Genomic DNA, 27085 nt, shown 5'->3' on the forward strand with positions numbered 1-27085 from the left:
TGGTCAAAGCTCCAGAGTACCATATTTATTCACCTACCACATGCCCCCAAATCAGACGCATCCCTTTGTTTTGGGAAAGCAGCAAGAAGACATTTTGTTTTCCTTTTAACCAAACTTTTCGGAATCAGCTCCTCATTTTAAGACATGCACCCCAATTTTCAATTGCTAATTTAAAAAAAAAAAAAAGGCAAATGTGCCATGTGAATAAATAAGGTAAGTGTATCCAAAAGAGAAAAAAAAATTGACAAGCTTTGTCTCTTGTACTGGGCAACAGACACAGATGTTTGGAAAGATGAATAGGTTGGATCATACCTCTTGATTCAATTAGTCTTCAGGTCTAATAGAGGCAGAATGAAGATGTTAGCAAAAGTAATCTTAGAACAAGTAGGCTAACCGCGGTCATAGGAAAATTAATCAGACATTAAATCCTGGAACATCTCTGTCAATTTGTCATGCCTTAGAAAAATTCATGCTCCATTTCCACCATGACTATAAAACAGTCAACCCCTACTATTATCACAGATAGATGTTAAGGAAAAGTAAAACAAAGGTATTTCTAGTGTGCTTAGATAGGGCACTACAGTATGTGTGTTTGTATGGTAAGATATGCTTTAGTTTCATGAATTTAGCACAGACAATTTGGACATTTATATCCCATAAGTGGGAAAGGAGTGAAAGAACACTGCAATGTCACCACATGTTCACTCTAATAATTCTTTACTTCAATACTTAGATTTCAGTTGGTGAAACTAGAGAAGGAAGCTCACATGATGTGTTGATATGATGTGTTCTAAGAAGAATCGGCTGGAGGCCCAAAACTAGGTGACTAAAGCTAATGATCACAGGGGCAGATGGCATTCTCCCTCTGATCAAAGCAAGCCCTATATACACACAATAAGCCAAATTTATCCTCTTTGTGGGGAAAAAGGAAACTCAAACTGAAGTTTACCTTAATTTTGGCCCCAAGTATGGCTGTTGAAAACATCTGCCGACATGACCCTTTCCTTGCCACTTCTTCCCCCTCAACCTGGAATCATTCTAATATATTGTGTCTGTCAGAAAAAAATGGCAGAACTGACATGACTAGTAACATTTTACAATTCCTGACTTGTCAAGTGGCCAGCAGAGGAGTCTCGCTACTCCATTTTAAAGGACTGAGGTCATGTATGACTAGAGGAAACTGTGGTGGCAAGGTTTGGGAAACAGCAACTGGATTCATTTGGAGTACGTTGTGGAAGATCAAGTTACAAGTGTTTTGCACATAAAATTGAGAAATATCTACAGAAAAAGAATCTGAATTCATGACAACTGAAAGAAAAGAAAATAGCAGCTAGTTGTCTGAAAAGCTGAACACCACAACTCTGGTAGAGCTATATGCTACCACCCGCTCTCATGGATGAAAATGCCTCACAAGCATAGAAATTTAGGTGCTTTCCCCTCCTCTGTCCCCCCCCCCCCCCCCCCAATTTCATCTGAAAGACTTGAGATGAAACAAAGGAGTCACCAGCTACCTGGGTCTCACTGGACTTCAGGCTTGCTTTCTGGATCCTGATATTAGGAGTAGTTTCAAACTGGTAGCTTTACCTTCTGCTTGGGTGTGTTACAAAATTCCCTTCCCTCCATCCTTCCCTTGGGTCATTCCAGCTAGACCCCTCTCTCACTTTCTATTTGTTTCAGGCTGGTCAACCAGGTGACCTGGCTGGATAAATTCCTGAGGGGAGAGTGGGGGGATGCTTTCTTCTTCCTGTAGACATTTTGAAAAGCCACAAGCAAAGTGCCTCCAAGTAGATTTTTGGATGATTCCAGTAAGTAAAAACTTGGAAACTAGCCAGGAGTTAGGTTTTATGTCTAAGCAGATGCATGTCCAAGACTGTATAAGACTCTGATTTCTTATGTTTGCTCAAAGTGTATTTCTGACTTCCTTGTTCTACCCCCTCCCCCCCTATCAATAAAGGTATTGGGTTACAACGTGCCTTGCTGTTTTGCTGTGGAGCAGGGACAGGCCAGCCTTTATGCTCCCAGCTTGGCCAGCAGAGCTTGTCTCTTTACGTTCCCTCAATCCTACCTGAGGTTATCTTGGGATGCTTTGGGCTGAAAGTGTGAGGTTATCTTGGGATGCTTTGGGCTGAAAGTGGCACCCAGAAATATTACCAGTGGACAAAGCACCCCCCAGGGTTAAAGGGTCTGCATGCCCCGGGCTGCACAGAGCCCTGCCAAAGACCAGTGCCCAGGTGATGGCAGCGTCACCCCAGGATTGCGTGTGTTCCCCAGGAAGTGGAACAGCTGTCTGTAGGCACCCCATATGAAGACTCCCAAAGCAAGGTTTTTGGGCCTGGCACAAGGAGGCAGGTGGCTCTATGTAGTAGTGCCCCCTATTGTGCCACCACAGAGCACACCCCAAACAATGTTTTTTATTTTCCTTTTGGGAACCCAGGTAAAGAGGAGGAACACATAGCAATCCCTCCTTTGTATTGGAGTCCTCAAAATAACTACCTATGGTGGTATGACAGATGTTTTGCATGGTTAGACCAGCACAGAGCAGCCATTACAAGGGCTACACTGGCTCACCACGCATTCTTCCACATGACAAAGATCATGGCTTTGTCAGGTCCAGGTGATCACAGTCTATTTTTATTCTCATTCGGTACACAGAATAGATCTACTCAGGAAACAAACAACCAAGAATGCAAAATGAAGAAAACTATGATCTGTAGGACTCTCATTTAATTTGTTTCAGAAATCAAAAAAAAAAAAAAAAATAAATAAATAGCAATGAGGCATGGAACTGCAGGACAGGAAGAGGTAGTATCCTGATGAAGACAGCTGGAAGGCTGCCTTGAAGAATGGATTCTGTACAGTGAACGAGTTTTGCAGAAAAAAAAGTGTGATCATGCAATTAAAAATGCATTATACTGGGTATACACCAAGAGACCCAATTACAGTTCCACGTGCAATATACAAGTTAGGAAATGGCAGAATTAAACTGCTTGATTTTGCAAATGTAATGTTCTGTTGAAACAATGTGTGTGTATGGTACTCTCTCTCTCTCTCCACACGCACAAGCTTCAAAATTGTAAAACCCCATGTTCACCCTAATATATAGCAATTTGGTACAGTGACAGAACATTAAATTTAAACTGTAGCTGTTTCATTTCCTTATAAGAAACCATACTCAACTAGTTACTCAACTGTCAGGCAATCCTAACAAACAAAGTATCCTTGCCAAACTATCCAGCACTGTGGAGCATCTATACTTACATTAATGAAGATGGCCAAATACAAAGACAGCAACAATTTGGCCAAAAAAATTCTATGTATAGACACACAATTTTTCCCAAAACAACTGTAATTGAATGTGTGGCCCATAATTTGAAATAGACTCCTACTGCTACGTTTGCAATACTTTATTTGTAAATGGAATCTAAATGATGAAGAAATTAAACCAACAGCATTAACCGTGCACCAAAGCAGAGACTGAACTGATTGAGGGATGCATGTTTGCTTAATCAACAGTGATAGGTGCAACGCCCTGTTATGCTGCAGGTCAGACCAGACTAGATGGTCCCTTCTTTTCTGGCTTTAAAATCTATGAAAGGGCAATCAGTAAATGTTTTCCTTTTAATTAAAGTATACAGTAATCATTTATATGCAATTTAATGCACTTTAAGTATAGTAGATTTATAACATAAAGCTAGAATAATTACAGTATTTGTGATCCAAATTCTATAGTCTCTCAGGCAAAATTCCCATTGACCTGGTTAAAGGCTGCAGAATTTTTCTCTATGCTGCTAATCCTTGACTATAGGTCTGGTCCTCTCCCAACAAAGTAAAAGTGGGTTTTTTCTTCAATCTAGGCAAGAGTAGGATCCAAGCATGCTATTTCTTGTATTACTAGTTCTTTAAACAAACAAAGGCACCATGCACACATATAGTCTAGTGCTTAAAACTCTGTATTTAATCAGACTCTGAATAAAACATTTAGGCTCTGTTAATAAGTTGTGAGAATTTATCTTCTAAGCAAGCACAAACATGTTCCATTTAAGCTATTAGACACAGTTTATCATTGACTATGTTGGATTGGATAGTTAGAACAGATAGTGGAAAGTAATGAAGACTCATTTTATTGGTGTACTAATACTGTGTCATAATAAAACCACAGATATATGTCTTGGAGGAAACATCTGGAGAAAAAACGATTACAGCCTCTAACACTCTTCCCCTTTTCTTAGCTGCAAAAGCATGTTAAAAAAAACACAACCAAAAAACAGGTTTTATATCTTTAGTCAAAAATCAAGATAGCCCTCTTTCCTAATGATTTTTAACTGTGAGATTTAACATTAACTGTGATAATCAAGTGTCTTCAAGAATGTACACTAGCACGGTGCAAGAAAGCAATTAATATTGTATTTAACGCGAGAGCTGTTTTTGGCTCTATAGGTCAACAGAATTATACAAACAAGTCAGACAAATAAACAGCTCAATAAGAGGTCCTTCTCAGCAGGACCTCTCATTAAATGTCCTGTGGTAAACAGTTACCCCAGTGATTTACTGTACCAAAAGAAAGTGTCCTAGTAAGAATAAGATTACAAAAACCTAGTAACTTAAAATTTTGAGACTGCAAATTACACAGATTTTAAAAAAATGGAGGGGGGGTTAGAGATGTCAGCACTAAGTCTGAACCCAAAAGGAAGTTAGTAAAACATAAAGCAGAAGAGAATAGATGCTAATCTTTCAACTGATGGTAATAAATTACAAATACAGCAGAGCAGAAAGAATTCAACACTCAACCCCCCGTGCCCTTGAGGACCCCTTACTAAAAGAACAGAGAGGTCTTTTATTTCCAGATACTTGATACAAAGCTTTTACTACTTACCATTGTGTAACTGAATATGTATTCCTCAACACTTTCTCTTACCAACAGGCCAGAATGTGAAGACCACAAAGAGAACTTAAGTCTCAGAACTGGATTACACTGGAAAACAAACCCTCAACCGAGTCTTCCATTTCATAAGAAAATTGCTTATGCAGGCTAATGAGTAACTATGTTATTTTGGCTTCAGAACAATTGACTCCATTTGGATTGGCAAGAATATAGTTTAAATTATATTCAAACAGTTCTACAGATTCCACTCCAAACTACCCAAAATAACTTGCCTCAAAATGTCAAAAGATGACATTTTCTGAAGTTTCTCTCAAGGGAAAGACTACACTGAAAACAATACAATACATACAAAAAAAAAAGAAAGGGCTAGATCTCAACTCTTATGGCAAGAGGCACAAAGGGGCTGAAAATCAATCAGTTCTAGATAACTAAAGGCCCAAACAGAAGCGACAGTTTTCGAGCAATCCATCCCCTGAAAGTGCTCTACAGCCATGATTTGACACACATGCATGCATTCCTGTGCTGAAAAACATTTAACACGCATGCAGAGCACTTTTAAAATGGCTGATTGCACAAAAAATTTACTCTGGTTAAATTGGGTATTACCATTAAGATGCTCAAAAGCAGAGTGTCTTAGGGAACTTGTGTTCCCTCCAGGGTTAATTTTGCACATGTAGCTAATCTGTCTGCAGGGGGAAGGAGAGGTAGCTGCTGGCTACTGAATGGAGGAAGGGACAGGGAATGAGGCCCCACTCACCTTGCACCCTCCCCAGATACCCTGGCTGGGTTACTGGGGGGAGCTGGGTCAGGTCCCCAAGGTGAGGGGGCTCTATTCCCCTGTCCCCCACTCAGCTCTGGCTATTCAGCAGCCATGATGGAGCTGTCAGCTGCTAAATGGCCAGAGCTGAGGGGGAGGAATAGAGCCCTCTTGCCCCATGGGCCCAATGCAACTCTGCCCAATACCCCAGCCAGGGTAGTTGGGGGTGAGGATGCAAGGTGAGGGAGCCCCCTCCTCCTTCCCAGCTCTGGCCATTCAGCAGCTGGGAGCTCCCTTGCTAACAGCCCCAGAGATGGAAAGAGGGGAAGGGGGTGGTTTGGCAGCCTACGGGGAGGTTGCTAGAATGCCCACACCTGCTGGCCTGGGTTGGTGCAGGCTGACTCCAGTGCATCCCCACCACCCAACAGGCAAACGTCTATTAGTTTGAGGGGAGGGGTGCTCCAGCTCATGTAAATCACTTTATGTAAATTGCAATGAGTTACAGTGGGACCCTATTGTCTGTCTGCACCCTAAGGATTTCCTGTGTTGAAGAGCACTTAACTGATATGAAACCAGCACAGCCAGCTCCTGCATTACTCCCTCTAGCTCGCTTTGGGGTAGGGGATTTAAGTCGGGACAGAAAGAGGATATGGCTCGAATACAGTGAATTTAGCCAGTTCCTAACTGGTTTAGCGTGCTTTGCAGACCATTAATAGGGCTGTGCGAAGCCTTGGTCGCCGATTTAATTAGGCGGAGATTTGGCCTCATTCGGTGGCTGAATCTCTGAATCCGATCAGGAGACCCTTTAATCTCTCCAAATCAAATCCGAACCCTCCAAATTGATTTGGAGAGATTCAATGATTCGGACATAGCCACAGCTTTAAATGTTTTTTCTACATACCTCAAGGTACCAGGCATCTCGTGAATGCTGAGATGGTGGGGCAGATGGAGCATCCCACGGGAGCACAGGGGGTCCCCCCAGCACACTCGGCAGTAGCTCTGGAAGTGGACCGGACGCACTTTCAGTCTACTTCCAGGTGCAGCACGGAGCGTGTGGGGGACACCACCCAGCAACTGGTGTCTCCTGGGTCTGCAGGGTACCTGGGAAGTACTTCTGGTCCACTTCTGGGTCTGCCACTGAACTTGCGGGGGCCCCTTGCACTCCTGTGGGATGCTCAATACATCCCATCATCTCAGCGTTCACAAGCCACACTTAGTACCTTGAGGTACGTAGAAAAAACATTTAAAGCTGTGTCTATAGCCGAATTCAGCATCAAATCTTCAGATTCAGCCAAATCAAATTGGGACAGTGCTCCGAGTCAAATCAGTCCCCCAAATCAGGCCAAATCTGAATCCAAATCAAATATGGTCTGCTTTGCACACCCCCACCCATTAACAACTGGTGCAGTTTGGAGCAGCCTCTGCAATCTATGCTAATTAACTCAGAGAATCAAGGTGCTATACATTGCAAGGAAGAAAGTGGAGGAGGGGGCAGTTAGGGGAGCAATCTTGATTTAATGCTATAAACACCACAGACATTTTCTATTCCTCCATCCAAATCCATCAAGTAGCAATTAAACCTAAAACTCTGAAATGGAGCAGTAGACCGAGTTATTGATAGTGCTGGAAGCTATATACAGGTGTGAAAAGAATGCAGAGTCTTTCCACTTTTACTTATTCACCTACTTTTTTAGTTTCTGGATGGATGAGTACTGCAGCCTGACAACATTTTAACTTTTTTTAAAAGTACGCAAAGAAAACTCTCCCCAGGAATAGGTTGCGATAGAACTTGGGGGAGATTCTCTATGTAGTAGTCCACATCCTCCTTAGAGCTCTTGAAAAACAACCTTGTTATGGAGAACAAGTTTTCTTTTCATTGCTGAAACACTAAAAAATGAAGTCTCAATGTATAATGGTGCCAGGGTGCTTCACCAGTGCTGTAGCTCAGGGTCCTTATGCTCCTATTCTTGTCTACTGTCTGCATACATCAGCTGGATGTGTCAGATAACATACCACTGTTCCTCTTCGTGTCAGGCCAGGCCTCTCTTGGTCTGCTGTCTGGTACCATGTAAACCAGTACTGCTTGTTCCATGGTCAGGTTGTCAGCACCTAAACCAGCACCCCCACCTGGGCTAGCCTGGGTGAGGAGAGTGTGTGGACACCCAGCAGGCCTAAAAAGACCTGGCAAAGGGCAGATGAGCTCCCTGTGAGCCAACAGCCATCCATAGCTGGAGAGGACATGGGTGCCGCCAGGTCACTCTGCCCGAAGAAGTCACCAATGATCAGGGATCTAGGTTTTCTGTTTCCCATGGGAAAACAGAGGAAAATGTGCATTTCACATTCAGAGAAACCCCGATTTTGCAGTTTTGCAAAGAGCTCTCTGCAGGATGGCAGAGTTCCAGTCTGCAAGGGGTTGGGAAGGAACAGGAGGAGGGCGGTCAGGGAGGGGGTGCCACATGCGCATGCATCTGCACATGCCTGCCAGGCAGCCTGGAGAGCAGCTCCCACAGGGAAATGGGGGAGGGAGGGGGACTGAGACCCCCATAGGGAGGGAGGGAGGTGGTTGGGCAGGGGTGGGGTTGCTGCCCAGCTGGGCAGTGCACAGGGCTTGGGGTCCAGGACCACAATGTATGGCCGCAGGGCCCTGGTGGATGGGGCCATGGGTGACATATCTGGAGGGTACAGGGAGCCCAGCTTCCCACTGCTGAGTGCACTCCCGAGGGGGCAGGGGGGACCCACATCCTGCAGATCTGTGCACAGGGTGGGTGCAGGCTACCTACTGTGGGCTCAGGCTCCGCACCCTGCTGCCCTCCCCTGGGGCCTCCACAACCTAGTGCTGCAGGGAACAGCAGGGCCATGTGGGAAAGCCTGTTGCTGCTGTGAGCACTGTGCTGCCCTGGCAACGTATCCCCTGCAGCAGCAGCAACAGGGGTGGTGGCAAGGGGTTGTGCCCCTTGCTGCTGCTGCACGCACAGAGGATGCAGCAACAGGGCAGCACAGAGATCGCAGGGGCAAGCAACTTCCTTGCATGGCCCTGCTGTTCCCTGCAGTGCCAGGTTGCACCCACTGGGTTGCAGAGGCCCCGGGTGAGGGCAACAGGGCAGGGAGCCAGATCCTGAAGCAGGCAGTCTGTGCCTACCTCATGCACAGATCTGGGGGACACAGGTCCCCCCTGCCCCCCACCCAGGAGTGCTTGCAGTGGCAGGGAGCCACCCCGCCCAAGCCTGCAGCAGGCAACTAGCAGGCAGGAGTTGGAGGTGGGGGGGGAGGGAGTGGGGTTCCACTCCACTGCAGCAGCCACCACCTCCTGCTGGGGGCAGAGGGCTGTGGATCCAGGTCCCTCTCTCCATAGCCCTGGCAGCTGAGGGTCCCCTTTGGCAGGGCTGGAGGGTTGTGGGGGGGTGAGAATTAAAGGGCATGAGCAGGGCCAGGGGGATGCGGGAGGGGAGTGAGGGGTGCTTCATTTTAAATCATGGATTTTGGGGGTTTTATCAGAGAAATTGCAATTTGTTTTAATCAGGGAAAACCAGGATCCCTGCCAGTGATACAAAGCAATTCAACTAACCTAGGAGGGTTGTTACAGCAACTAAGGTGCCCCAATAGTCACAATAGTCTCAGAACTGACTTGACTTCTCTTCCCCTTCTTGGTGAAAAAGAGGCTGAAACCTTGTCTACAGAACAGAATAGCTATTGCTGCTGTATAGGCATGATGACAGAGCCTCATAACAAACATATTTTAAGCCAGCAGATGTCCTATTATGTTGTTACAGCATGCATACCAGAGACTTTCTTGACACTGCTACATTGGCAAAGAGGTGTGATCTTTTCACACCCCTAACTGGCATAGTTATACCATCAAAAGTTTTAGTTGAGGCCAAACTGGAGTTACATCATCATGGTAGATGTAGTCCAGCCACAGAGCCTGGCCCATACAAGGGGAAGTTACAGAAGGCACCCAAACTACAACACCCATGCAAAAACAACAATGCCACTTTGAACTGAATTATTTTTGGATTCTGGATAAAATACTTCAGCTTTCAGGCACACTGGTTTCTGACAGAAAAAAAAGTTCTCCCAAGAAAAATTTCCACTTTCATGAGCAATTTTATTTGGAAATACAATTTTATGTCAAACAGGTTTTTTTATATATTTTTCAGCCAAACTTATTCTTTGCTTATTTCCTGAAACATGCCGATCCTCTCCCAGACTTGTGAATACTGGATGCTGCCAGAACTGGCAGCAATCGGAGGGTGTACACCTGTCTTCTACCAGCAGGTCTGCCTATTGAGGAAAGTCCCCCATCCCTGCCAGCAGAAGGAATCCTCTCAACCTGCATGATCTGAAGTATGTACAACTGTCTCACCACCAAAGATCAAACCCAAGACCTCCTCCTGAAAAGGTTATTTGCACTATTTGTGCTAGACAGCTATGCTCTCAAGCTAAGGTGTCAGACTCATGTTCTTGTAGATTGAGTGGGTGCAACCCATGCACTTGCACAGCCAATATATTAGACAAGAAAAATGTTTGACAAATGCCTGAAATGTCAAACTTGGTTTGGTGATTCACAATTAGTGTTTAAGTTATTTTCTTACTGTGTGAACCAGGTGCCTCAAAGGTCAGCAGAAGATTTTGATATGTCTGACCTTTAAATCCCTGGCTTAGATCCTTACCTACTCAAGCTATGGCATTAACTATCATTGCCTTTCTAGACCAGCCACATACATTTGCCCAGCAAGTTACAAAAACAGTCATAAGTAGAATCATGGAAATTAGGAATCCTGGATATTATCTGAGGATCTGGGAAAGAAGTACAGTTTATGTTGGATAGAGGATAGGGTAACCAAAGCTGGTATAGTCATTCTGAAAACCGCACAATGCAAAGACTGGGGTCTGTTAGAGAGCTGGGTCCTAGTTTCTTACTGACTTTACGTAAGGTCTTAGTTAAATTATTTTTGAGAAGTAGAGAAGAACCGTCAACAGCAATTTACAAATGCATTTCTGAGCTGGAGTTTGTGGTTTTAGTCACTATTGACTTAGCACATGAAAGGTCATGATATAAAATAACATCACTTAAAATACTAAATTGTAACCAAGTACACATCTATATAAAACAGAAGCTGTAAGATTCAAACTCACAGAATACTTTCTTAGGATTCAGGGGTAGGGGAATTTGATTTTTCCCCTCCTCTGGAAAGGAGCTGGTGATAGGAATGACATCAAATATACTACATCTAGTGCAGTTCACCTATTAATCATCATATTTAAACAATGATAAAGGAACTATTTAGATAAGCATTATCTATGTGAAAGTGGTATTCTTGTATTTGGTACAAGACAAGAAACAATGGGGACTGAGAACAAATCTGATATATTCTGGGATCTCTTGCTAAAGGCAGGGAGTCTCTCTTGCTTGTTGTCTTTTCAATAAGATTTTTTTAAAGTCTTTAGACAGACATTGAATATGTAACTTTAAATACTTCATAATGAAACTCTCTTCCTACTTATAAGCACCAGTTACCATCATAAGTGATTATCTTTGATACTAGCCAATTGTAAATGTTTTTGTAATGAGTGTCAAACTGAAAATATTCTATACTATATATTCTGTACTATATTCTGAGATGCTGAATGTACCCTTGAATCCACCTGTAATATACATATCGGCTATAACGAAAAGCAATCAATTTGATACAGACTGTAAACTGGTGCAGCTATTCTTCGCACCAAATTAGGTTCAGTTATAGTTAAGCACAAGGTAAAGTTAAAAATGCTGTTTTGGTTCGAAAATGGTGACAAAAACAAAAAACAAATTTAAACACACATATATAAAAGCAACAGAATATCCTTTCCAAGAAGAAAACTTCAGGCTATGTTCCGACTGTGTATTTTGCTTGAACAAAGTTAATTAAGTTAGTCTTGCTAAGAATGGAAAATCTTTTCAAAATAAAACCTAAGACTGATGTTTCAATTTCCCTCTGTGCTAAAATAATCCAACTATATTCTCAAATCTACAGTACTTTCAGTACAATGACAAAAGCATTGTTAGAACAGATAACAGAAGGGCCTTCACTACAGTTAAATAGATATACTAATCATGCAACTGCCTTCTCATTCCTAGCCATTAAAATAGAGTAATTCTTCAGATTTCAGCCTTCAGACTGATTTCACGGTTGTTCATCATGGAAACTAGCATTGTGAGCAAGTTATACAAGTGAAAGATTTGGAGGCAGCTGTATTACTAACATCTGTGTTCTTTCACATGAGGGAACATACATGAGTAAGTGCCACCATGCAACTATTAATGCAGGTACGGCCATTTGCTGATGATACAAAATTATCCTTTCCTGGCAATTATTTAGCAGCTGTAACACACCATGTGTTGCTGAAACTCAAAAGTTTATTTTCTCATGTATACACCTAAATGAGAAGTATTTTACACAGTCGTGGGTCCTGGCCAGTAGAATAGGTTAAAATATCCCTGATTAAGATGAGAAGGCCAGTTTTGCATTTGTGGTATTTTAAATCTTTCCCAGGTGCATGACTGTAATGGAGGCTTTAAACAGTTAAGAGTACTACAAAAGGCTAGAAGAAGGCAAGTCAACTAAAAAAACCCTAAAAAATTACTCAAAAAACAAAACAATAATTAGCTAACTAATGACACAGGTAGGGGTCAATATTAAAACTACTCCACTATAAAATGAATGGGTGAGTACTCTTCATAGCATAACTAGATTTTTTTTTATTTATCTAGTTTACTGAAGTCCTTTTACATTTACTAATAAATGTTTATTTCCTACTGCCAGCAGGTGGGCTTAAGCAACAACCATGAACTGATCCTAATCTCGATGCTTGACATATAGGTTAGGGACAGAAGTTACACACAAACTGGTAGAAGTGATCAGAAGCCAGTTTAAATCTGTAACACAAGTTCAATGCATATAAGCCACTTTCAAAATGGCCAAAACCAGTTTAAGATAAGCCTGGATGAATGTGGTATCAGACTTAACTGACTCAGTTGAAATACTAAGTGTCTAAGAGTATGCCTGTGCAGAGAAAAAGCAAGAATGAATCCTGCTATTTCTTCCTTTCCCTGCAATGCTCAGCCTTCCTATTGATTAAATCAGGGGTGGGCAAAATAGGGCCCATGGGCCAGATCCAGCCCAACAAATGATTCTATCTGGCCTGCAGCTGGCCCTCTGAAGGAGAATTGTATCCAGCCCATGGCTGCCCTGGCTTTCAGTGCCTTTTGTCCTTCTCCCTTCCCTGAGCTGCAGCCAGCTACAGCAGCTCCAGTGGTCAGGCAGCCAGCCACTTCCCTCCCTGGCCTGGCCCACCTCACCCTGCCTCGCTCCACAGCCCCCAGCGTACGTTCCAAGGCAGGGAGCACTGAGGTCCTGGCCAGGCTTCTGCCCAGTGAGGCTGCCTGTGAGCAGCTCTGACCCTGCAGCCATTGGCAGACCAGACAGCCTGGCCCCACAGTGAGAGTCAAAACTCAGGTATGGTTCTTCCCATTGTCAAAGAAGAGGATGCAGGGGGAAGACAGCCAGGACCCACAGGTTATCTGGGCCCAACCGAGGCCTGGCCTGCCAATGTGGTGCTATACCGTGTTCCCGAGTGCTGCTTTGAGCCGTGTCACAGCTGGCACAACTCCTGCCCAATCCTGAGTCCCTGGCACATGGCGGGCTCAGGCAAGAGCTGCTCTAACTGCACTCATGTGGAACAATGCAGCACTGGCTTGTTCACATGTTGAGGTCTCCAGACAGGGAAGAGGGTACAGAGAGGGGGGCTGAAGACAGCACGGCACTGCCCCAGCCCAGGTTAACCCACAGCTCCTGGCCCCCTTTTTCCTGCACAAGGCCAGGCCAGTGCCATCCTATGTTTCCATGTGCTGCTTCAGGCCACATGGGTACGGCTGCCACAGTTGCTTCTCAACACAACCGCATTCAGGGACTCAAAGCAGGGGAGGGGGGTGCAGAAAGAGCTGTGGGGGGCATGTGTGTGTGTTTCTGCACATGCATGCCTGTGAGCATGTAGTGTCTGCACATGTGTGCAGGCATGCATGTGCAGCCCTCAATAGCTCAAAGCTTGTTAAGTGGCACTCCAGCCCAAGTAAGTTCCCATCCCTGGATCAAACGTTCCACCCCACTCCAGAATCCTGAAATGCAATTTGAGCACCACCAACCATTATTTCTGAATATTATAGAATTTAACAAAAATGTAACCTCATATCAAGTATGTGCAGCAAATCAAGATGCAGGCAATCACTAGCCTCAGCAACAATGCTCTAAGCATTTTTTTATGTCTTCTTTACTCTGAAAGGCATAAGTCATTTTCAGACCCAGAGTTAACTTTGTATGGAATGCATGCATCTCCATCTCAGTGCTGAAAATTATTTACATCACAAAGAAACAGTACATTGAGCTTATAAAACAATTATTAACACAAATAAAACTAAATTGTTTTTATTTCAAGCATACATAAGGGCATTTAGTCTCCCTAATTTGGATCTTCTGCCATATATTGATTGCATCCTAAGTTTGGTCAGTAGTTGTCTAACCCATTTGGAACAGACAGGCAAGTGCTGTGTGCCATGTGCCATTATCTATATGTGACTTGTTGATCTATATTCTTTCTAGCAGGAGGGAGGGATTAAAAATCCATGTTGCATTTCTCTGATAGTTAAAAAACCTCTAATGTCTATTAATGCTTGAACTCATTCAAACAGTATGCAATATCAACATACGTGATCATTTTAGCCTCTTCTAAAAAGCTCAGTAACTTCCTGAGCAGAAAAAAAAATTGAAAAGAGATTACTATGAAAGTCTGCTCTGGTTCCTAAACTTACTTACAAAAACAAACTTAAGAATTCAGCATAAAAAATAATTTAATAAATTAAACTTGTTGGCAGTGTCCCTGGAGGTAGCAGAGATAGACATTCCCTTCTCCAGAGTTCAAATGGGAATGGGGGAAACAGGACTATGTCCTGCTGGAGCAAAAGGGATGACATTCAATGGCACAAATTAAGGCTGCCATTGTAGAGCCCTGACCTGTGCCAGGCCTAAATGGCTATTCTCTCCCCTCATTTCATTCAGATGCAATTTAATTAAGAGGGAAAGAAAACGCTCAAACCTGTACCATTTCGATACGCTTTAAATTAAAAAAAAGGGAAGGGGAAGGGAAGGGAAGGCAGATCACATGAAAGAGAGTCTTACAATTTCATATAGTTATCCAATATTTTAGCCCTAAAAATGATTTAGAAATGGCACACTGGATGATCAAGCTTCCCCTGGCAAAGGTCATGATTCTGCGGATACAAGATGCATTTACATATCTGAACAAATCCACTAAAATTTAGTGAGGTTATGATGCAGAGGTATCTATTGGTATTTTCAGCACTATGACCAAATACTGTAGGTAAATGAGTGCACAAAAACTTGAATAAAGCTACCTAGAAAGGGAATGACCTGAGGAATACAAAAATACAAAAGAAACACAGACATAGTAAATAGTAAAAAGTTAATTAAAATTGAGAGAATTTTAATTATTAAAATACTTAAAAAAGAATGAGTTGAAATGAAAAAATCTTTTTGTTGGCTTAAAATTGAAGGAACTTAATGATAATACTTTTAAAAAGCCCTCCAACTGCTTTGCACTTACTAAAATATGTACTCTCCCCCTGCACAAAGCTGACTAAGCCAACAGAAGGGGGGAAAAAAATCATGCAAACTATGAACAACTGACTGTTACAAGAAAGATGTCCCTACTTGCAGTTCCCCTGTCAGTTTGTCACTTTGATACACAGCAGTTCCAAATTATTAAGCACTGAAAATATAAACTTGACCATATACAGTAAAACAAGTTACACAACTAGTATTAATATATTTCAAAATGTATGCTAGGGCTGTACAGAGCAATATTTTATCGTCCTGGGAAGAATCTTGCTGGCCTGCTGCCAATCTTAATTTGACTGGTGGACAATATTAACTATTCTGTTGCCTGTAGCATTTTTTAAAACAGAACGTAGAAAATAATGAAAGCCAAAACTAGAAGCCACCTGAAAGCCAAGTGCTTTTTTTAAAAAAAAACAACACTTTGTTCTCATTTTTATTTCAACAGATTCATAAGTGATTCTACATGTACATACCTCCCTCGTCACAGAAATCATAGAAAATAAGGGTTGGAAGGGACCTAGTCTAGTTCAACCCCCTACTCCAAGCAGGAGCAGCCCTAATTAAATCATCCCAGCCAAGGTTTTGGGGTCCTAAAAACCTCTAAGGATGGAGATTCTACAACCTTCCCACGTAGCCTGTTCCAGTACTTGACTATCCTCCTAGTGAGAAAGTTTCGGGTTTTTGTTTTGTTTTTAAATATCCAGCCTAAACTTCCCTTGTTGCAACTTGAGACCATTACTCCTTGTTCTGTTATCTGCCACCAGTGAGAACAGTCTAGCTCAATCCTCTTTGGAACCCCCCCCCCCCAGCAGGTAATTGAAGGTTGCACCCGCTGGTTTCATTTCAGATATCCTCCTTCTCCCTCCCCCTTGACTAATAGATAGTTTATATTCCTTTTTTCCCTTTTTGTTTCTAGTATTTGGTACATCTCTTGACTTTTTTTCTTAAACAACAAAAAGAAATTACAGCATGCCTTTAAAATCAAATGCACAAAAAGCCCCTTATAATCCTTTGCTTTTTTCAATGTCTCTTAAAGGAACACACAAGATTAAAAAACAAACTCTTCCTAATGGTACCTGAAGTTCACAGTTCTGCATTTCTCCTACAGGTGGGCAGAGAACTCTAATCACTGATCTTTAGGTATTAATGAGCTAGCCATCCATTATAGGCAACATACAGACCCCATGAATTCAAAAATGGGTGTTAGCATAAAGAATTTTTTTTATCAAAAAAAGTTACAGGTTGAACTTAAAGATCATCTTCTCTTAAAAAAAATAAATAAAAAAAATTGTGTATTCACAGCTGCCGTAGTCTAATCTTGTTTCATATCATCATATCATCCATTATATCTACCATGCTCTAAGCCACCACAGTTTTAGGGTGATCAAAGTTAAGTGCTAGTATTATAAGTAGGTAATATTCTGATGCAGCATGCCTCAAGCAAGGACAGAACCTGCCATTGGCATTTAGGACACTGTCTTACTTAAAAAAAAAAAAAAAAAAATCCTAGAATAAACTAAGTTTAACACTAGTGTACATGCAGACACAAAAGGAGTTAATTCTAGAGCTGAAGAAGAATATCACAGAACAGCTCCAGCAGCCATAACTTAAACACAGTGATTCTCAACCAGGGTGACTCGACATCCTTTTAAGGTTGCTGTGGGTGCTATGCAATATTAGCACTGATAAGTGTACAAACATGATTCACAAGATAAACCTAGACATTTCAAACATGAATTCATAGGGTTAAAATATTCAGGCCCGCTATAGTCCGGCTTCTTTGCAACAGAAGAATTGCTCTATTATCTTTCTGAAGTCAAAGGAGTAAAAACTAAGGGTTGGCATTTTCTAAAGGAAGCCTGGAGTCTAAAAAGCAGTGTGAACTACTGCTTTAAGAAATACCCATAATGAGCACATAGCACAGGGGTCCCCAAAGCATGTGGTCCGCAGACCTCCTGGGTGTCCACAAACTGTCTAAGAGGTCAACAAAAGATGATCATAAATCAATCAAAAGTATTTGAATACCCACACTTACAATTCAGAGGGGTCCACACCACCATTTGAAACTTTTTAGGGGCCTGCAAATGAAAAAAAGGTTGAAAAACCACAGCCCTAGCATAACTAAGTGCATGCAGAGCTCAGGCAAGTCCAACTGTACAAACTAAACTTATGTTCATGGGAATCACTGTTTCAAGCCTATTAGTGGTAACTACCTCAGATTAAAATTTCCCAGGGTGAACAATGCTCTTATAAAGGCAACGTATTCCCCTACTACTCCTCAGAACTACCTGCCAGCTATCCATGTTTAAGGTGCCCAAATACAACTACATTCCACAATCTCCTGTTCTGCAAGTTACTAAGTTCAGAGCAAAAACAAGCTTTACAAGCCACGCCAACACATTGACTTTGTACTACAGACTGCTAAAAAGATCAGAGCTGTTGAAAAGCACCAGTGGTGCTTTATTCCCATTTTAAATACCCAAATCAGTTTTTAGGAATCTAAATCTGACTAAAAACAACTGGGGTTTAAAAGACTAAGGATAAGGCTTTCAAAGGTTTTAAACACTGCTGGAGATGCAGATATATGCCTAATGGGTCTGGAGTTAGATGCTTATCTGCATGTATAAGTATTCCGATTTTTAAAAACCTGACTTTTAGAGACTGATTGCTTTTGAGTGGGAAGTATGGACCTGTGAAATTTTTACCCAGGCTCTTAACAGTCTGTAACTAAAACACCATGGAGTTACAAACAATTCTTAAATGTCTTTGAGGAAGTTGTTTTTCTGAAGCATAGCCCAGGTCTGGTTTTTAATACGTTGTGGAAGCTTTGTAAAGAAGTGTTTTACACATTTCCATGTAGTGGTCATACACAATGCTCCGTTTCCTTTTTTTTTTTAAATTACAGTTTACCTGGATAACTGTGTGAACAGAGGCTTGCAAATCAGCTTTCACCCCGCCCCACCCCACCCGATAAACTGTGGCCACAACTCAGTGACAGAATAACTATTTAGAATCATAGAAAATGAAGCTTGGAAGGGACCTCAGGAGGACATCTAGTCCAACCTCCTGCTCAAAGTAAGACCACCCCCAACTAGATCATCCCAGTCAAGGCTTTGTCTAGCTGGGTCTTAAAAACCTGCAAGGATGGAGAGTTCACAACTTCTCTGGGTAACCTGCTCCAGTGTTTTACTACCCGCCTAGTAAGAAAATTCTTCCTAATATCTAACTTAAACTTCCCGTGCTGTAACTTGAGACTGTTGCTCCTTGTTCTGTCAACATATCTGTAGTCACATGGTGTGATGTCACTGGACAGGACTGTTGCACCGCTATAGGAAACAAATCTAACTTATGTTATTTTTTAAAATTACTGATGGAAATGAGAGAAAAATATATTATAAAGCTACTTCTTGTTTAAATGATGATCTGAACATTTCTACACCTATCATTCATAAGGAACAGAATGCAGTCAGTCATTCTCAAACCTTCTCAAGTCATCTTTAAGTTTGCTATACTGCTGAACACCCATATAATTCTGTGGCGTGGATAAAAAAGGAACACTCTCTACGCCTTTATAGCTATTCTGTAACCTCTCTAACAGCTTGAGACAGTTGTTCTTCATTTTTCTTCCTTTTCTTCAACTTATGTTTCCCCTTTCTCTTCTTTCCCCATTTCTTCCTTTCACATAACTTCTAGAAGTGTACCATATGCTGTATTTTGAGAAATTTGAAGTGACCCGCAAAGCATCAAAATAACACCTACTGGGCCTGGCTGATTTGTTTTCATTTAAAGTAAGTCTTGAGAAGTCTGAACTCCAGTATGTAGGACAGAGAGAAGTCAGGGTCACCCTAGGACAGGTATACATCCACAATTCTCCCAACAAACAAAAACCCTTTCCGTGGTCTGCCAGGGACTATGAGCCAAATGCATCTTAACTCTAACCAGAACACTGCTGCAGCGTCAGATAGCACAGGAAATAATTTTCATTGCTTACAGAAGCCAGTGTTTTCTGGACAAGATGCACAGTAAAATAAAAATAATTTAAGCTTGATTTTTTTCTATGATTATCCCATTACTCATTTTATAAATATCTGATCTTGTTGCAATATGTAGCACTATATATTAAACCTCCAGTTGTATGCCTTTTTAGCCAGTTGATAAGAATTCTGTAGTGGGACTGGTTTACACAATTGAAAGTTTATACTGTCAGATTCACCACAGGATTCCCATTAGTGAATCTGATGCACCACAAATGGGAAGTGTCTACTGTCTTCTTAGAGAATAAAAGAATCTAAGACCAAACATAAGTTTGCTCATTCTGAAAATCTTTACGATCCATTACAAAAGTATATTGGCTGAATTGTCGTACAAGAAAATTTATATCCAAATTAAAACTCTGAAACAGAGAAAAAGTATATCATATGGTAAAGTCATAATAGGGGGTGGAGAAAAGTACTGAACTCCAGCACTAACCTTGTTGTTCACACTCTGCTTCAGCTTTTGCAGGGCTTGGTGCTACAGGAAGGGGTCGTGGAGGACGAGGCTTTGGAGTTGGAGGAGAAATCTTTTTTCTTCCAATGTACTCTACATATGTTCCTGGAAAGTCACCCCTTTCACCTGTGGTTTCATTAAAGCCATTCAACCAACCAATTTCTTCAGGCTTTGCTTCTTCCCCTTCACTGAATCCAAGTGCTAGTAAGGTACCTTTATTCACAGTTAATATATCCCCTACATGCAAGTCAATGTCTTCTTCCCGCTCTTTTTTGTAGTCATATAAAGCTCTGTACTGGTATCCTTCTGCACTCATCCTTGGGAAGTATTTTAACATTCAATAATATTATTAAACAATACAAAACCTGAACTGTCCAGTTATATTTTATGTACAAATATATACTAAAAGGGATAGAAAAATGTCAATAGTAATTCCTAAAGAATAAAATCATCCAGAGATTCAAAAAGCACCAAGATCAGTCATTATGTTGCCGATAATTTGCGTATTTATTTTTAATTAATGATGTTGCAGAAGAATGGGTTCCACTTTTATAGCAATAGTCTTCCAGTCAGTTTCTCTTCCAAGTTTCCCGGCAGCTCTGGGTCCAAATGTTTGAGTTTATCTGGGTTTTAGAGCCTGCAACTCCTCCTTCCAATGTACTTGCCATAGAGGGCTCATGCGTCTTATACCTTTTGTCACTGAGCTTTGCATACATGCTTTACCTAAAAAAGGAAAAAAAAATACAAAGGAAAATTTGTGGGGTTTTTCATATTTTACTAGACTTGTTAACTTAAGACTGAAGCCATGTTTTGGATAGGTCTTGTGATCACATGGAAAGGCGCAAGAGAGGGTTGAGAATTGCACCAATTTAAAATATAAATACATGAATGTAGCTATATTACTCATCTATAATTGACTGAGTACAAAATTCTGGGTTATTTTTGGTGAAAATAGGGTATCAGGCTTTGGTTCAGGAACCAGTCCCCCACTTATAACATTGTTCCTATGTGAAAATCAGTTCTAAGTTACAATGTTTCGACTTAAGACAGTTTTCAGGAACTAATTGTGTCATAAGTCCGAGGACTGTTTGTATTTGGAAATTCCTGGTGAATACCACAGTATCTGGAAAGGACTTTCTCTACCACCTCTCTCACAATGCAGCCTCTAACCTGGCATTAGGAGTCCATCTAGCCTCTCTGATGGCCCATAGCCACAACTTTTCTGTGCAAAGTAATGACAAAACAGAAACCCACTAGAACTGGTGCTGACATGGACAACATTATTTTCTGAGGTATTCTTCTGTGGTTCTAGCAGAGAGGATGAGGATCTGAAGAGTGGTTTCTGCTTAACCTACCAGGGCTTTATATAAATTTGCACAGAACAGCTTGGGAGAAGAAAGACTAATGCTACTTGGATTAAACAACCCTTCAGGGGATATCTGGGATATTTCATAAAAGTGTACAAGAAAAAAAGTCAGAGGTGATCTTTTGCAGGTATAATTTCTCTTAAAATTGCACTCTTCAGGGTTTTTAGGTTTTCTGCCCACCCTATTTAAAAAAAAAAATTCTAGTGCTAAATATCAGCAACTGAAACTGACACACCCTGGCTACAGAAGGAGCAGCAGCAGCTCCTGGGCAGTGTCGGGGGAGGACCCTGAAATTATACATGTATGGCTGCAGGTCTGAAAATTCCTATCTGGTCTTTTTGACTAAATGATGAAAAAAATGCTGTTAAATTTTTTTAATATACTAAAAAGTAGCTCGGAAACTTACAGAACACTGAGGTCTTTCTAAAAATCTTTATTATTTCAACTGTTGTTCATTTCCATTTGTTTAAAGAGCCAATTTGATGCATAATCTGAATAGCTGTGTTGGAAACAAAAAAAGTACAAAATATTCAATGTCATATTGTAAAATATAAATTGCAGTTGACTAAACACCTTAAGGGGGTTATGTAATACCACTAGGTAATAATTTTATTGAATACCAACTTCTTAGTTTTGCAGGAAGCTGGATTTATTCAGAGTAACACTCCCTTTCACACTAGAAAGAGGTGATATCTCAGTCAACAAATTTATATATCACATAGCTAATTGCAAACTGTTTTGTAAGGAATGATGTGGAACCACGTTTAATCAGATTCTGAATCAAACCATCTATTCCCTTAACTAAGTCAAAATTTATCTCTTTCTCCCCAACAAACCCCAAAAGATGCGTTCACTTATCAACCATATAATAGGGTGGCTCAGTTGTTTCTGCAGCACCGTTCTTTACATTTCAGAGACCTAACAAAGTGTACTCAGTAGGTCCAAGAACAGTAGAGACTGAGCAGGAAAAGGAATTATAAATACACTAAAAATCTCCCCCATGTTCAGCACTAGAGCATGCAGGGAAAGAAGGAAGATGGGAGTGCTGAGGGCTACAGCCTTTGCCTTCTATCTGATGGTCCTGATCTTCAGTAAATTCATCATTTCATAGATATTGAGGTCAGAAGGGACCTATTAGATCATCAAGTCCGACCCCCTGCCCTGGGCAGGAATGAGTGCTTGGGTCAGATGACCCAAGCCAGGTGTCTGTCAATCTCCTTTTAAATACCTCCAAGGAAGGGGACAGCACCACCTCCCTTGGAAGCTTATTCCATATTTTGGCAACCCTCACTGTAAAGAATTTTTTCCTGATGTTCAGTCTGAATTTGCTCTCTTCCAATTTGTGGCCATTATTTCTAGTTACCCCAACAGGTGCCCTGGTTAACACTGTATCCCCTATTTCTTGCTGCCCCCCCCCCCCCGATGAGTTCCCTCTTTTCTGCTTAGCTCCCAATGGAGCCACAAGAAGTTGACAGGTCCCATAACCTACATGACATAAGGATTATCCCTAAAGCCCCTGCAACATTATACAGAGACGTCTGTCTGCAAGTGCCTGGCTCTCCCAGCTTTCTCTACAGTATGACCAAATATGACTCAATTCCCTCTGAGCTTCAAAGTGAAGTTTCCTTATGCACTTTGGAAAATCCCACTCCCAACTTGTAGCTCATACTGCTTAATATAAAGAATCTGTAAACTTCAAAATTAAAATGGATATTTTTCTTTGTTGGCACCTAATTTAGTTTCTCATTCAAAGGCAAATGTAGACAACCCTTCCAGAATAAGGGGGTAAGGGGGAGGGGGAATCTGCAACACAAGCAACAATTAAAAGGTACAGCAGTAATTTTGTAAGCATGGACTACTCCCATTTCTTACAACAAGGGAACACAGTGCACTTACACACCTTAGTTCTGGATTTGGAACTCAACTGTTTCCCATTTAAAAAAAACAACAGAAAGGCCCAGCAAAACCTGTTACAAAATTACCACTTCCACAAGGCTAAATTTTCTGAAATATTTAATTTTCTTGTTAAGAAAGGTTCAACAAGTGCTTCACTACAACCACGCACTTTGCTCTTACTGCCTGCAGGCATTTTGGCAGATAACCAAATCATTCTTCTGAACACTGCATAATTTAACTGACTTGACCTACTCCTCCTATCTTTTGTCATCAGATATCACAGCAACTTTAAAAAAAAAACCCCACTTACTATCAGTAAAGACTGGTTATACCCCTCACATGTGGTCTAGCAATTCAAAATTTGAAATCTTGTAGAAACGTGAAATATTTTGATCTAGTTTAAAATAGGAAACTCCAAACTGATTAAGTCCACATCCAAAAGAAAGAAACGTGAAAAAAGGCCTAACTTGTATGTCAGAACTATTTTAGACTTGAGCAAGTAGTACAAGGTTGCCTCTAGTCCAGCTAGCTGGACACTGGCAGAATCCTCAAGAAATACTGAGCTGCTGTAATGCCTTCCGGCCCAACCACCACCAGCACGGCCTTGTCATCTTTGCACGTGACTACAGGTTTCCCTCACTTGATGCAGGCTCTGTATGTCCAAATTCACTCTTAAACAACAACGTTTTTTATACCAAAAATTTGTTACATGTGAGGTAAATTCACTCTTATGCGATTGGTGTGGTGGAAGCCCACAGTCACCTGCTTTGTGCAGTGCATTGTGGGAGTAACACGCACCAAAATATAGCCTCCTGTGTGGATCTGTGCCCCTCGCTTGTTGTCTGCAACGTGTGTTTCTGTAGTTGCCATCTCCATGATGATAGTGCCCTGTGCTTGTGTGTACTGCCTGCTGTTGGCGAGTACCAAAATTGTCTTGTAAGTGACAGCAATGAGTCTGGGGGTCAGTACAGTCAAGATCTTGAAACATATCCCTGTTTGTTACATTGTAAAGTGTGTTCCCTTTATGTGAATTCGAGTTATGTGCCATTTTCCAGGAACGCATGTACAGCATAAAGCGAGGGAAACCCAGATCTCTGGTTGCTGCAACGAAACCTGGCAACAACTAGTACACTGTTGTGTATAGGCCAGGGCAGAGTGGCTGGATTCACACTTGCAGGTACCCAGTAACACAAACACCACCACACAGGATGCAGAATTGGCACCGTCTTTATAGTTTATGGTCAAAAACAAAGAGCCTCAAGGGGTTAAATGGAGCATCAGGTCCTTGTCCGTTTGGGGCTGAGGACAACTTGTAGCCCCTACCAACTTCCTCACATACATACCAATTGCTCCATGTTTGTGCACTGGTAAGCAAACATGCCCTTAGAGAGTTACTAGAGGCTCTTACAAACCTATACAACAGAGGAGGAAAATGCTCTTTTCCATCTCTTCCCCACTAAAATGATATTCAGACTTCCAAACCAGTGGTACACAAGTATTCCCTCTGACAACATTCCTTTAAATGGCTGAGGAAAAAAGGCATCCGTTTCTACACATTGCTTCCAACAAGGCTAAAGCAACATCTGAATCCAACACTTATTCCACACATCCCTCATCAAGGTAACAAAGCATTTTTCCCTTCTTAGGTAGTCATGCCTAAGGAACAACTGTATCTTGTCTTGTCTGACAATGATATGCATGCTTTCATCTGACTTTTTTTTCCCCCAAAGATTCCCTGAATTCACAGTGGAGGACAAATAAAATCCTAGAGGGGGAAGGGACTGCAGAGTGTATTAACTTCTCTTCCACAGCAATCATGTGAGCTTTGTCAGCAGAAGCTGACCAACGAATTTAGAGAAGCAGAGCAAAAGCACTAAAATGAGACAAACTGAACTTTAATACAGACTTGCTTGAAGGCTAATTCTCTTCTCCCCACTAGGTGTCTATACAGGTGCAAGTCAAATTTCAGTTATCTCTACACTGAATTGCTTTGGATGCTGCCATTCTCTAAATAGAAATAAACAAGATAAGCAACTCATTTGGATATTATCCTTCCTTAGGAAAATAGCAAACAAAGGAGGATTCATTACCTAACTTGTATCCCCTTATCTTTGGAGAAAACTGCCTAAGCCTCTGAGGTTTCTTGCACTGAAAGAGTTCAAGTATTTCTGTGCAAAGAAGTTAACTGAACCAGTTCTATATTTCAAAAAGTTATACCACTCTGGCACGCACCATAAAACACTACATGTACAACGACCACCACTGCAGGGCCGCGTTACAGAGGGGAAAAGAAAAAACACAAGAATTTTTCTTTTACCAGCTTATCTTGCTGCCACTGCTAAGCGTCTTCCCATGGTATTAAGCAACAGAAGGAGTCACCCTCTGCACGGCCCCAGGAAACCTCCACTGACAGCAGTCAAGAGGTCACCTACAGACTGAAATCTCCTTTCAGGGGAAATCGGCTTTGCAGCAGGCGAAGCGCCGGGCCCCTAGGCCAGCTCCTTGCAGGTGTCAGCACGACCTACTGCAACCGCAGCCCCTCCGCGGCTTGGGGCAGGAATTTGGCAACCAGGGCCAGTCCTTTCCTCCCCTGCCGAACCCGAGGGCTCCTCGGTTCCTGGGAAAAGTCCACGGCGGGGAACAAAAGCTGTGCGCGCAGCAAGCATGGGGGGCTCCAGGCGCCCAGAAGCCAGCACTTTCTCTAAGTCTCTCAAAGTCCCCCCGCAAAAAAAAAAAAAAAAAAAAAGACAACCCCCCCCACACACTCACACAAAAACCCTCCCTTGCCAAGCAAGGCGATGGCTAGAGACCTTTTGTTTGAAATGTTACAGGAAGAGCTGTAGGAGCGAGGAGGAGAAGAGAAGGGCAAGCCTTGCACAGCTCTCAGCCCGGGGGTGCAGGGCAGGCGGCCGGCGGGGCTGGGTCCCGGGGCCGCGGCTCCTGCTCCTGCTCCGCTCAGCCCAAGCCGGGGGGCAGCGCCCGCGCCCGCGCCCGCTTTGTTCCTGGCCCCGAGGTCTCGCTGCAGGGAGGCGGCCGCACTTCCGCGCACAACAGGGAAGGGCAGCGCCGGGTCCCGCCGTCTCCCCACCCGGCTGCCCGCCCGGCCCGGCCCCGCCGCTCCTACCTTCCCGGCCGGGCGCTCCGTGCCGTGCCGTGCCGTGCCGTGCCGCCGCCGCCGCCAGAGAGTGTGCACGGGGCCCCTGCCGGCTCCGCGCCGCCCCCGCCTCCGCCGGCCCCGCCAACCCGCGCCTGGGCTCGGCCGGGCAGCGCCGCCCACCCGCGCTGTCACTCACCAGGCGGCAGCAGCGGCCGCGGCCACAGCCGGCGGCTCGTCACCGGCCCCCAGGCGCCTGCGGGCGGGAGGTGCGGCCCGGGGGGCCCGAGGCGGGAGGAGAGGACGGGGAGCCCGGCCCCGCTGCCTGCAGTCCCGCGGGCCCTCGACCGGCCCGGGTTTCGGGACGGAGAAGCGTCTCAGCCTCTCTTCTGCCAACTCTCCGCAGGTCCCTGGGAAGGAGGGTGGGCACCGGGTGCTTCATCCTCGCGGGTAGCAACGCCCGCCCTCCGTTTCTAAAAGAAACCAGAAGCTTTCCTAACATACCAGAGGCCGTGAGCTGCAGCATGCCCTCGCAGGGCCCAGCAAAACCAAACCCAACTTGATCGGGATGGGGCTGACCCCACCGTAGACCCCGTTTGGTCTGACACAGGCCAAGGAAGGAGGCAGAAATAATACAGGAAACCCTCTCTACTCGGGGATTTGGGATTCACTGTTTCAAATATTCACAGTAGGCTGCAATGACCGGGCCTGTCTTGCCCAGGTAGCATGATGACACTTTGTTACTGTGCTCTGGTGATACTTTTACATCAATATGTTGCAGTCTCAGCTAAGGGTTTTATTAGAGCAGGGAATAAAACACTAGTTAGCATTTTATTGGAATTACTGTCTCCAGCCTGTTTACCCTAGCCTATTATCAATACAGTACGGTGTTCACGGACTTCCGCATTCTCAGGGATCTCTAGAATGTAT

At 42.9% G+C, this 27085-nt stretch overlaps 1 protein-coding gene across 4 annotated transcripts in view; it reads right to left on the reverse strand.

Moving 5' to 3' along the window:
* Positions 1-26286, reverse strand: part of PIK3R1 (phosphoinositide-3-kinase regulatory subunit 1) — a 79834-nt gene extending 53548 nt beyond the window's left edge. Inside the window, exons 1-3 of one of the 4 annotated variants that reach the window (XM_019496014.2) lie at positions 26186-26247; positions 21572-21664; positions 19781-20521 (exon numbers count right to left, since the gene is read on the reverse strand). In XM_019496014.2, the coding sequence (XP_019351559.1) occupies positions 19781-20135 (355 nt within the window). In that variant the 5' untranslated portion in view covers positions 20136-20521; positions 21572-21664; positions 26186-26247. Of the gene's footprint in view, positions 1-17345; positions 17389-19780; positions 20522-21571; positions 21665-25871; positions 25892-26185 lie in introns of those variants that run through there. The other 3 variants (XM_019496013.2, XM_059725118.1, XM_019496016.2) reach the window with 3 other exon arrangements.
* Between the last annotated feature and the right edge of the window lie 799 nt (positions 26287-27085).

This window comes from Alligator mississippiensis, chromosome 3 (genome assembly GCF_030867095.1).
Source record: "Alligator mississippiensis isolate rAllMis1 chromosome 3, rAllMis1, whole genome shotgun sequence".
Lineage (NCBI taxonomy): Eukaryota > Metazoa > Chordata > Crocodylia > Alligatoridae > Alligator > Alligator mississippiensis.